This window comes from Terrapene carolina, unplaced genomic scaffold (assembly GCF_002925995.2).
Source record: "Terrapene carolina triunguis isolate 2854851 unplaced genomic scaffold, T_m_triunguis-2.0 Scaffold141, whole genome shotgun sequence".
NCBI classification, from domain to species: Eukaryota; Metazoa; Chordata; order Testudines; family Emydidae; genus Terrapene; species Terrapene triunguis.
The window spans coordinates 6,792,164-6,805,292 of record NW_020664492.1 but is presented as its reverse complement, the minus strand read 5'-3'; the positions used below and the strand labels follow the sequence as shown (position 1 = coordinate 6,805,292).

At 43.6% G+C, this 13,129-nt stretch overlaps 1 protein-coding gene across 1 annotated transcript in view; it reads right to left on the bottom strand.

The window, feature by feature from the left end:
• Positions 1–12,684, bottom strand: part of LOC112117836 (WD repeat-containing protein 49-like) — a 30,736-nt gene extending 18,052 nt beyond the window's left edge. The window contains exons 1-9 of the mRNA XM_026653609.2: positions 12,532–12,684; positions 8,655–8,806; positions 8,061–8,163; positions 5,920–6,026; positions 5,756–5,835; positions 5,609–5,663; positions 4,492–4,537; positions 3,460–3,519; positions 1,961–2,123 (exon numbers count right to left, since the gene is read on the bottom strand). Coding sequence (XP_026509394.1) covers positions 1,961–2,123; positions 3,460–3,519; positions 4,492–4,537; positions 5,609–5,663; positions 5,756–5,835; positions 5,920–6,026; positions 8,061–8,163; positions 8,655–8,806; positions 12,532–12,684 — 919 coding nt within the window. The remainder of the gene's footprint in view (positions 1–1,960; positions 2,124–3,459; positions 3,520–4,491; positions 4,538–5,608; positions 5,664–5,755; positions 5,836–5,919; positions 6,027–8,060; positions 8,164–8,654; positions 8,807–12,531) is intronic.
• Between the last annotated feature and the right edge of the window lie 445 nt (positions 12,685–13,129).

The window sequence follows — 13,129 nt, the reverse complement described above, 5'->3', positions numbered from 1 at the left end:
AATTCCTTTATAATTACTATGAAAATTTTTCAAAATATTTTCTACTTCTAGGAATGCTCAGAATTTTAGTACACAATAAGAAAACGTCTGTAGATGTATAGCAGCACACTTGCATTTCTTCAGAGTGAAGGCATTTGGAAATGTGCCTCATCACTGCTGTATTAATATATGTGTACCTTAGGAAGATAATGTATAGTATTGCAGAGCATGTAACATGCTAAGGCAGGACACCAGTGGTGTGTATGGTACAAGAACCTAGTTAAAGAGCCATGACAAAAAATGGTTCTGTACCATTCTTATGTACACAGGACTGAACCTGATGGGGAAGTTGGGTCATTTCCACAGGCCAGGCCAACCACTGGAATATCAATTTGGGGCCAAATTCTGACCCTGTTACCATGGGACTAAAGGATACATGTGCCCCGAACTCCAGCATAGGGGAGCTCAGTGTCAGCCTGACCGATCCCAAGGACAATCAAGATGGGGCAGAAAGTGATGTGGAGCTGCTTCTCAGCACCAGTTCCATAGTCAGGTCCCACGGAACTGCTGAAAGGACGTCTGACTCTTACCGGTAATAGCCTGCTAGGGGCCAACGGGCCGTTGAAGACCATTGGAATGAAAGGAATGGTAATCATGCCCCCCCCCGATACCTCCCAATGCACCTCTTATACTGAGGAAGACCAAGTTATGCCAGCAGTTCTCAAACTGTGAGTCGGGACCCCAAAGTGGGTTGCAACCCTGTTTTAATGGGGTCTCTAGGGCTGGCTTAGACTTGCTGGGGTTCGGGGCTAAAGTCAAAGCCCAAGCCCCACCGCTCGGGGCCGAAGCCAAAGCCTAAGGGCTTCAGCCCTGGGCGCCAAGGCTCAAGTTACAGGCCCCCTGCCTAGGGCTGAAATCCTTGGGTTTCGGCCCCAAGCAGTGGAGCGGTGGGGCTCGGGCTTTGGCTTTACCCACCCCCCACCGGGAGCAGCGGGGCTCGGGTGGGCTCAGGCTTTGGTCCCCACTCCTGGGGTCATATAATAACTTTGGTTGTCAGAAGGGGGTCACAGTGAAGTGAAGTTTGTGAACTACTGAATTACGCCAATCAGGAATTCCACCATGCCCAGGCAATCTCCAGATGCCCTATTAGGGCAGCTTTCCATCCCCTTTGCTGCTCTGCAGAGCTAAGGAGACAGAGCATGGTCTGAGGACCTGGACCAACATTTCCAGAAGAAGGAACTTGTAAATACTATTATACTCTTAAGCATGTAACCAAAGGACAATTGTTCATTCAGTTGTAATGCTTAAAGAAAGAGATGGCCTTGCAGCTAAGGTACTAGATGGACTCTGAAGGTCTGGGTTCAATTCTCTGCTCTGCTACAAACTCCCTGCCTTACCTTGGGCAAGTCATTTAGTCACTCTGTGCCTCAGTTTCCCCAGCTATAAAATGAGCATAATAAACCTTTCTTTGGGTTGTCTATTTAGAATATAAGCTGGTCAAGGCAGGGACTGTTTCTCACTCTGTGTGTGTGTGTGTGTGTGTGTGTGTACACAGCACACATAGCACAATGTCTCATTTGGAGCCTTTAGGCAGGCACTACTGTAATACAAATAATTATTCATGTATATATGTGTATATATACCCCCCAAACACACCAAGAAAACAAATATAATCAACTTCATCCTTTGTCCTTGATATTTACTACAAACTATTTGATTTGCTCATTACATTAGAGATAACAGCTTTAACTAAACCAATGGTATGGCACTGCTCCCGTGCCCTATATTGCAATAATTTTATATGATGTACAGTTACCATGCTGTCTCCCTGTTCTACTGAATTTAATAAGTATCCTCCTAATAGTATAGTTTGCTGTAACATGCAAGGTCCACATCTCTCCAAAAAAGATTTTGAATGAAGGGTTAAGCTGGAAACTGTTTAGGAATTGTTTTCCCTGTAGTTTCCCTAGTCAGTACTTACCTTCTGTGCCAGCACAGTGAGTGGGAAAAGATGTGTGAAGTTTGCGGTATATGTGTCCTGAGATCATATTCCAAACGATAATTTCACCATCATAACTGGAGGTGGCAAGAAGAGTAGGTGGACACTGAGCAATACACAGAATATCCTCCTTGTGGCCACTGCTCTAAATGAAAAAAAGATGACATAAAAGAAACACTGCTGCTCCTTTCCCTTTGTTCAGCAAGAGAAAGGGACCTAGGCACAGACTTTCCCTGGCTCTTGCAGCTCACACACAAGAACCTATGTCATCTCTCCAGCCTAATCTCCTACATAGTATCAGGTGAGAAATTTAAAACAACTGAGATTAGTGTCTTTTGGACCATACATCTCATTTGCCAATGCTTTTCCTCATCCCAACCCATCAGGGTCTACAACTCACACAGCTTTAATTATTACCACCTTCTCTCTCTCTGCTGGTGACTCACAGATCTCCCCCCATCCTCAGTTCAGACTGTGTCCGTCTCTCTGACATCTTCTGCTGAATGTCTCACTGAAGCCTCAAGATACTCAACCAGTCAAAAAATGAACTTGTTGTCTTTATTATAATAATATATGGAGATATACCTATCTCACAGAACTGGAAGGGACCTTGAAAGGTCATATGAGTTCAGCCCCCTGCCTTTACTAGCAGGACCAAGTACTGATTTTTGCTCTAAATCCCTAAGTGGCCCCTTCAAGGATTGAACTCACAACCCTAGGTGTAGCAGGCCAATGCTCAAACCACTGAGCTATCCCTCCCCCCTTTCCTCCAGCATCACCTTCTTCTCTCTCTCTCTCCCTCTCCTTTACATCCACAGCCCCACCATCCTACTAGCCTCACAGCTGTAATGTCAGTTTTTGACTCCTCTCTCCTCTTCACACTGAAGTGGCCATCTAATTTTGCTGGTTTTCATTCCAAAACTTCTGCAAAATCAGCTATTCTTCTCCATTCACAACATAAAAAGCTCCTGTTCAGACCTCGAACATTTCATGCTTCAACTTTCATGCAAGGGAGGTCTAGGTTGGACATTAGGAAAAAGTTCCTAACTGTCAGGGTGGTTAAACACTGGAATAAATTGCCTAGGTAGGTTGTGGAATCTCCATCTCTGGAGATATTTAAGAGTAGGTTAGATAAATGTCTATCAGGGATGGTCTAGACAGTATTTGGTCCTGCCATGCGGGCAGGGGACTGGACTCGATGACCTCTCGAGGTCCCTTCCAGTCCTAGAATCTATGAATCTCCTTTTCCTCCTCCTTTCCAACCTGCATGACACTTACCTTGTTCCTCTCTAATCTGCTCAAAACTCAGGTGTGAAAGTTATCTATCTAGAATTATATGTTGGTAAGAATTCAAATAACTGCTCATTACTAAAGTCTAATTGTTTGTGTTCAATTATTTATCCAGCTTTGTGTTAAATAACATCTGACTTATTTTTTTAAAAGAACTCTATTTGTAATACAGAATCAAGATGGATTCTTACTATATCATCCTGCCAATAGGGCTGAGGTTTCTGAAAGTGATGAAGGTCATCTGCAGAGTCCTGTTCCAAACAACATAGATAAAAGAGAAGTTGGTGTATTTTCAGCATTTTCTCAGCCAACAGGGTTATGTTCTTCACTAGGTATGTACGTACAGCTCAAAAGAAGTTGAACTCCCATGTGCAAAAGGCAAATGGCTTTGAAACGCAAGTAATTCCCACTGACACAAAAGTGAACAGACAAGGCCCTTCATATTGCTAGAAACAATAGGTAACAAACCAAAAGGCTTGAGAACAGCATGTTTCCAATGTCTATTTAAGTTAATTTTTTAATTAAAATCTGGCTAAATATTATAATAAACATGCATTGCATATTAATAGCAGTATATGTAACAGCACTGCTTGCTAAAGGCTCTTTGATTTGGCCATGTGTTTGATGATGGGCAACTGGATGGCTCACTGATGACTGTCAAATGTAATTTTGCATTTACTTGCTCCTGCAGGTTGCCTAAGGTACTGAATTCAGAAAATAGACAAAATGTCCAGGCCATGATCCTGCAAAGATTTACATGTGAGCCCAATTTTATGTGCTGAGTGGCCACGTGGAATTCAATGGAACTACTCTCAGGGTGAAATCCTGACCCCAGTGAAGTCAGGCAGTGTTTTGCCATTGAAGTCAATGGGACTAGGACTTCACCCTCAGTGCAATAAGTTACCCATGTTATTATGTCTCTGCAGGATCATGTCCTTGAAATTTTGTTTGTTTACTGGGCACAGAACCTTAGGCAACCTACAGAGAGTGAGATCAAGTTTTACATGTCCCACCTTTAAGTGGAGGAGGTTGAGTGTTGGACAACATTTTTAGTCTTAGCCCAAAACAGAAATGGTTGATACATCAGTGACTGTAAACAGTCTTTTTTCCCCCCTTTTCACTTCGAATGAGAAGCAATAAATACAAAATTTAAGAGTTCATTTTAAAATAATAATAATTTTGTATTAATACCAAGTCATTTTAGATATATATTTTTCACTTACAAAATACATGCTTATTCTTCTATCCCATCCAACAGCTATGATATACCTACAAGAAGATTTAATAAAGTGTTCAGTGTTCTGTTTGATTTTATATACTAGTAATTTTTTTTTAAAGAGAGATGGTTTTTAAATATTACTGTTTTAAACATCAAGGAAATGGGAAAGTTACACGCAGCTTGCCAAAATTAATGAAATAATCCACTGAGAACTGCCTTCATGGAATGATAGCACCTATTAAGCCAATATTGTGTTTTTCATTATGTTTCTACAGTGGCTAACACAACTGGGGTCCTGGCTTCCACATGCTATTGTAACACAAATGATAACAACATGGGAGCACTGTGTACTGAGTAGCAGAGCAACAGCATCTGTCTCAGAGAACTAGGGATCTGTAAGCCAGCAAGCAGCTTCACTAGCCAGGGGAGGTAAAATAAAGCCAAAACTTCAGTTTGGGTCATACCCTTTTCTTCTGGGCTGGCTTTATCATTACTGGAGGATTCAAAACAAGAGAAAAGTATCTCAAAATACTTGGTCCCAACCACCAGAGGCCTTTGAAGCTTTCAGCAAGCAGGGAAGAGACAGGACACAACCTCCTCCTTGTGTTGCCTTTCCTGGCTATCCTCAATGGGCCTCCTGCCAGATTATCACGAAGTGACTTCCCTCAGGGTTTTACGTAAACCCTCATTTTCTCCAGACTGAGCCAAGGGCATTCTATTATGTAATCCCCAGCATACAGTCACATGTTGCTTAGTCAGCTGACCCCTTTCCTTGTGGGCTTTGTCTGGTGACTACAACTCTCAGCAACCCCTGTAACATGCCCCATCAACAGATGTGCTGGCTGCCCCCGCACTTACAGGACAGTGCTCTATTAAAGGCTCTATAGGCACTCATCAAAGAATGTAACCTGCTTTGTACAGCTGTACAAGTCTGTTTATTTCCACTGTGTTTATTTTTTCAGAGGTTGTAGTTCTTTTTGTGGCACAGCTATGACCAATGCTCCAGTAAGGTCACAAAGGAATCACTTTCTACAGAAAAGAGCTAGCATTTGCAGTATAAATTCCCACAAAATATATCACTCCCTAGCTCAAGGTTCACACCAAGCTGTGAAAGATCTGACCTGCTTCTGTTCACCTCCACGTAGGTGCAGTCACAGACTTCAGCAAATTTGTCTTCTGTAGGGAAAAATAAACCAAACATTTATTCTTTTCAATACTTTAAATCATATTTTTCCAGTCTTTCAAATATTTTTCAACATGCTGTTTACCCCTTTTCAAAGTATTCAAACAATGTCCATTGTTGTAATTCCATATTTTCAAGCATCCATCTCTTCCTCCTGTAATTAACCTAAAATGGGATTAAAATTCAATATATTTCCCACATGTGTCAACAATTATATATATCTTCAAATAAACATAAAAAGAAACATACCTTCTTCCACTGACATCAAAGGTCAAACAGGTTATTGCAGCACCTCCATGAGCACCACTAAACTCAAATAAATGCTTTCCTGTTTCAAAATCCCACACTTTAACCACCTTTTAAAAGACAAGCAAACAAATAGTGATTGAAGGAGTGTCTGAAAAGTAGCAGAATTTTTCCATTTTACCCCCCTCTGCCCAGCCTCTCTCAACTGCTTTTTTTTTTTTTTTAGCTGAATGGTGTAGCTGCAGGCATCAGGAGAGCCTGTTATTTGATCTCCTTTACTGAGATCTTCAATGTCTCAAAATGAGCCTTGTAAGGTGCCTAGATACCAATGTGATGGCTGCCAAGTATCTACCTATCTTGGATTGGCACAGATGCATGAAGAAACGTATATAGCACTGGTCAACGTGACTGCCTGGATTACCATCACTTTAATCAGTATCCAGATTTATTCAGGACAAAATTAAGACGACCTAAGTCACGTCGATGTACAGCAACAGCAGTAATTAAATTGCTTTTGCATGTCCACGCTATGCTCCTTGTGTTGGCAGTGCATATCCTCACCAGGAGCACTTGCACTGATTAACTGTCTGTGTGGGGCATTGTAGGATGGCTTCTGGAAGGCAGCAACAGTCGATGTAAGCTACACTGACACTGCGTTGACCTAACTATATCGACCTAAGCACTATGCTTCTCACAGAGGTGGCGTATTAAGTCGGTGTCGTGGGTGAGTTACATTGGCGGGAGTTACAATTTAATGTAGATGCTTACAGAGTTGGGTTGACAAAAGCTGCCATTGATGTAAGTGTAGACCAGGGCTCAGTGTTTGAGAGAGAAAAAAGAAACAGCGACTCTAGAAAGACACATATTGGGGTGGGGTGGAATCTAAGACCCCGGTCTATACTATAAACTTATATTGGCATAACTACATCACTCAGGGGTGTGAAAAATTCACATCCCTGAGCAACGCAGTTATACTGACCTAACCCTTGGTGTAGCTACTGCCTCTCAGGGAGGTGGATTAACTACACCGATGGGAGAAGCTCTCCTGTTGGCATAGTAACAGCTTCACTAAAGTGCTACAGTGGTGCAGCTGCAGCACTGTATGTGAAGACAAGCCCTAAGTAACATATGCCTCTTAAAAATATGTGAAGTTCTTCTGAAGATGTCACTGTAGATGACATAACTTGCCTTTAAAATATTTTACAGATTGGCGATTAGCTACACTGGTAATGGGTAGAGCTGCTCAAAACTTGGGCTTTTTGGTTCATGAGAAATTGCAACATTTTCAAACTTGATTTAATTCGAAATTTCCATGAATCCAGAATTTTTGACGTTTCCAATGAACCAGAAATCCTGGAGAGAAAAAAAACAACCTGTTTCTGACACATTACATTTCCAAAACAAAATATGCTCTCCAGGCTGGCAGTTGCTGACTGCAATCGACATTGTGGTCAGTGTCACTGCTGCTAAAAGTTTCACCACTAACAGCAACAGTGAGATTGACAAGAATACCAATTGCAGGCAGCAGCTGCCCAGGCTTTGAGGTCTGTGGCTCTAGGGTAACCCTGGCATGTGTCCCAGGACCCCAAGGCTTCCAGACCCCTGGTTCAGCTGGTTCCCCCACTTCTGTCCCAGGGCCTCTCAGGTCCCAGCTTTGTGCAGTGAGCCTAGAAACCCTGTGAGCCCCCAGGATTTCTAAGCTCCCTGTTGTGGAGCTCAGAACCTAGATTCGGAGTCCTGACTAGAGCGAGGTCTCCCAGGACTTCCAGATTCCTGGCTCTACGGCAGTGAGTCTGGAAGCCCTGGCATGGCAGGGTGGCTCTGAAGCTATGGATCCTGGAAGCCTGGAGTTTCTGGCCCTGGCCAGTCCATGTAGTATAGCTCCGCAGCAGCCCACAAGGCAAGCTGACAGGGAACCAGGCAGGTTGATTCACTGAAAGTTTGTCAAACCTGACTTGCTTTCATGAAACATTTGGGGTTTGAAGAACCAGCATTTTCTGACAAAGCTGTTTCCCCAGAAAATCTCTGACCAGCTCTAGTGATGGGTGTGTTAAAAATGCACAGATTACATACAATAGATTAGACAGACACATGGAGTCATGTCAGCAACTACATTGCCTTTATGTGGTATAGTTTTCACTTACAGATCCCTCTGAGCAGCTCACCACGTGCCTGAACTCTTTGTTGTATTTGCAGCACAGAACTGGCTCCTTATGAGACACGATCAAGTGGGGCTCTGGAGGAGGCCTATCTCATGGAAAAACAAACCAAAGCAATGCAGCATATATCAACCGGACTGTACAAGAGTTGGGGAAAGTACAACAGCATTAAGCATTTCTATGCTATTTCCTCAGTACATCTTCCAAAAGGGGGAAAGCGATGCTGTGACTTTAATTTAAAGATACTGATAGCGGTGGGAAGAAAGAGGGAGGCCTTTAGTCTCCACATCCATCCCATTGTTAGTCTGCCTGCATCTACTAGACCATACTCTAGGGAATCTTTGCAAAGAATTCCCACCTGTGCTGCTACCAGTTCCACTGCACCAGCAGCTGTTGTAGTGGGAGCCTGAGGAGGGCACAGGGATCTACACTATCCTGTTCCCACAGAGGGCAAACTTCTCCAATTATATTTCAAATGCTCTAGGTTTCCCACACACACAAACGTCCCATCTGTTGAACTTTTGAATAACAGCTGAAGAGGCTCACAAACCCTCAAACTCAAATGGGCTTGCCATGTACCTTAATCTTAGATGAAGAAGTGCAAGTGTATCCGCAGCAACACAAAGCGATCTGGTGCCTGGGGTGTAGTGGCAAGCAGTGAGCTCTCCCTTAATTCCACTGGTTTTTGAACAAGCTGTAAATAAACAGGTCTGGTCCACAATATCCCAAATCTGTAGGAAAAGATGTTACACAAACGGAACAACAATTAATAGGGTTGTACTCTAATGTCTGACACACGTCCTCATGCAGTTCTAAAAATACACTGCTATACTTCCCTTCCCACCCAGGTCAGGTAGTTATGCATGGCACCTACACTGGAAGGTTAGACCCTGACCAACAGTACCCCCAACACAACGCTGCTAGACCAGGGTCTCTGGGTATTTTAGAATCAGAGAAGGGAAGTAAGCAACAGATTACTTATCCTAAAGATGCTGTGTTACTTTTCCACAGAAGGGAACAGCTACAAGAGAGATTATCCTGGGGTAAATCTCTCCATCTCTCCTGTTGGAGATGTTCCTCTTTGTATAAATACATACTTATTCACTCACAGGGCCAGAGAGATTGACTCTATAGACCGGAGGCTAGAGTACTCACCTGAGATGTGGGAGACTCTGGTTCAAATCTCTGCTACAGTGAATAATTAAGTAGAACTGCTTCAACAGGGGAGATTGAGAGAGACCAACACCAGGATACCCAATAGCCTGGTGGTTATGTTACTCCCTTGGAATATGAAAGACCCAGGTACAAGTCCATAATCTGAATCAGGCAGAGTAGGGACATGAACCCAGGTCACCTACCTCCTAGGTGAGTGCCCAAACCACAGGGCTATTGGGTATTATATACAACACACACATGCTAGTCTGAGAATCCTATTGGGCTTAGGCACAAACAAGGGCTCTAAGCAGCTAGTTAGCTGTGGTGCAGCATCAGGACTCAGGCACCTTTTTGTGCTTACCCACTGGTAGAAATTTAGGCACCTACAGGGTTAGGCAGCAGCTGAGTGGTGGTTGTGAGAATATCAGTGGCACCTAAGTAGTTTTATAGATCTAGTCCTGAGAGTCTTTCCACGGACTCTAGCCCAGGGATCGGCAAACCTTTTGGCTCGAGGGCCACATCTGGGTGGGGAAATTGCATGCAGGGCTGGGGCAGGGGGTTGGGGTGCGGGAGGGAATGCGGGGTGCGGGAGGGGATGCAGTGTGCAGGAAGGGACTCAGGGCAGGGGGTTCGGGTGCAGGAGGGGTGCAGGGTGCCGCAGGGGGCTCAGGGCAGGGAGTTGGGGTGTGGGGTGCAGAAGGGGTTTGGGCTCCAGCCCGGCGCCGCTTACCTGGAGCACCTTCGAGATGGCAGCGGCGCGCCTCTGTGGCCCCTGGGCTCCGCGCGCTGCCCTTGCCTGTGGGTACCTCCCCCGAATCTCCCATTGGCCGTGGTTCCCCATTCCCGGACAATGGGAGCTGCAGGGGGAGGTACCCACAGGCGAGGGCAGTACACGGAGCCCTCTGCCCCCCCACACACCAGGGGCTGCTGGACGTGGTGCCAGCCGCTTCTGGGAGCAGCGCGGGGCCCACAGTGCCATGGGGTGGCAATCCCGCAGGCTGGATCCAAAGCCCTGAGGGGCTGGATCCAGCCCGCAGCCCATAGTTTGCCCACCCCTACTCTAGCCCTTACTTGGTGAAAGTGCTCTGAGATGAAAAGTGCTATATAAATGTAGACTACTGTTTGTGATTTTCCTTCATACCATGTATGCCTAATTCATCCTTAGTCTATACCCAGTGAAGTCAGTGGAAATATACCAGAGATGAATTTAGCCCTATATCTAAATTAATCTTCGGTGTATGTCCACTGACTTCAATGGATATACACTAAGGATGAATTTGGCAGATATGGTATAATGGAAAATGATGAACAATAATTTACATTTATAAAACAAGTCAACCCCTGATTCATGTTAAATTAGGGGCAATTAATAAGTTAATCAAACAGAAAAGGTGTTCACAATGGATGTATACATACTTGGTTCAAACTTGGAGAAAAACAGCGGAATCCTCTGGAAACACAGAAGACCCACACAAACCCCACAAGATGTCTGATTATAAAGTGTGGAGTACAGTTCTAAAGACATGCTTCTGGAAATTAAATAGGTAATTAAAAATAATAATATAATAGTGCTCGCTAATATAGTGGTCAGAAACCTAAACTTAATACTGAAGTCGTACATTGGAAGAAGTGCAAAGGCTAATATTATTACTATAGGCAGGGTTGGTAGCACTGCCTATTATTAAGGTTGCTCAACACTTTCCATTATAAGACCCTGTTTTCTTTTTAATTTGCCTATTTTAGCAAATTTTAACTGCTTGAGCTGAAGTTTTCCATTCTGAGTGTCTGCATTAAGCTAAATAATTTTGGAAAATTTCAGCCAAAATGGTTCAGCAGTTTCTGAGAACAAGGGTAAGAAAAAATGTGCTTTACTCATGTTAAAAAAAAATCTATCAAACTTGTCTTTGGAAAGCTCTAGCTCCTCCTTACTTTGGAGAAAGTATGCTTTAGTTTTAGCAAGGGGCTGGGCTTTTGTGTCAGGGATGTGCTTTTTGGCATCCCTGTGAAAGTCTGCCAAATTTGGCCAAGTTATAAGCCTTCTTTTTAAAAAAATCACAGTTCGCACATGCTAAGTAGAGATTAATTTTAGCAGCTAATCTCCCTGAAGATTCCATCCCCCCTGGGCATGCTCCAGCCCAGGGATAAGAAAGACTTTCCCTGCAATTGCAGCTCTTGGCTGCTGTGGGCCATGCTAGGTCTGAACACCTACACTGAGAACAGGGAGACTGTGACACCCTGCTGGGCCCAGGCAGTGTGGAGGAGGAAGCTGCCTGATTCAAATATAGAGGGGACAAAAGATTAACCTACTGGGGTTTGGGAGGAGTAGAATGTGACAAGGAGCTGGGGAGTATAGAAACTGGAACTGGAGAGATCCAGGAGTGGAGGACTGGCTTGTCAAGGAGACTGGGGATGAAATGTTGCTGGGGTGGGGGGGAAGATGGTGACAGGGAGTGCAGAGGAGTGAGACTAGGACTTGCTAGGCAAGGAGACTTGTGGGGCGGGATGAGAAATCTGAGGAGTGGAGACTGGGACTGGCTATGCTGAGAGAATGGGACTTGGAAAGGGATGAGAAGGGATGGGGTGTGGAAAAGAAAGGACTGGGACAGGGATAAGTTGAAGGGGATGGGGAAGAAGGGGTCACACTTCAGGGAAATGCACAGAATATCACTAGAGCACACTCCCCGTCAAAGCCTCAATGGAGCCCAAGATCCCTGAGTGGGACACACACTGGTAAACTTTAATAATATTATTTTAATGTAGGGTGGTTGTTGTTGTTGTTTTTTTGTGTAATACACACGTGTAATACATGCATTGTGTATGTAATACATGCCTAGTTAGGGAGATTTCAGCAAATGAAGAAACAGAAATACCTATCCTAGAGAAATTACAATAGAAGCAAGATCCCTAAATTAAAAAACAAAACACAAAGTCACTTTCTAAAGTAGAACAACACTTTAAAAAGTTCAGAGTACTGGATCCCTGAAGTTTTATCATAATTTGTGAAACATTTAGCAACGAATGCATTTAGTACAACTGAAAACCTAAGAGACTATTGACTCATAGGAGTACTTGCTGGAATTGCTCTCTACATTGATCTGTTTAAGGGCCAGATCCAACTCCAATTTCGGTTGGAGTCTTTTCTATTGACTTCATTGAGAATTAGATCAGGCCCTACATTTCTATACTGTACTATTATGTATGTGTTCATGTTTATTAGACTGAATATATTTATATTTATTTCCGCGAATACAAAAAAAAGAACTGGGGTAGGATATCAGACACTTGCTGTATATAGTGAGACCTTAATGGTGTTGTCTGTGGATATGGAAAATATTTTCACATCTTCTGCAGATATGGAGAGGTAACAGACTGGCGCTGTGTGGCTTCTGAGCATGCCTGTTGGTCGGCTGAAATTTAATAAGAACAGGTCAATAGTAAGCAGTTTCAAATTCATTGTTTCTTATAAAACAAAATAAAAATAAATGGGCTGGAATCTGCGACTACTCGTATGTTTGGTGGGAATTGTATTTTGTGTTTTCTCACAAAAAACCCCGCACGTAAGCAGAGTGGTCTTCCAGTATCAGGCACTTGGAGTGATGTACATGAAACAATAGCATCTGCTTGCAGAGTTCAGCTTTTCATGAGATGTTAATGCCACCAAATGGATTCCTAGGCCTCAATTACACAATGAGCTCCGTGTGGACAGATATCATCGTAGGACTGGGGTCTTAGGCACAAGCAAAACCTCAAACCGATCTTAGATAAAAAACAGAGGATAGTCCTGGAATTTTTATATTTATATAAAATATTTAAACTTATGGGAATGATTTTGCTGCACGCGTGTGTGTGTGTTGATATTATCAACAGTGCAGCAGAGCCATTCTGTAAACTCAGGCATA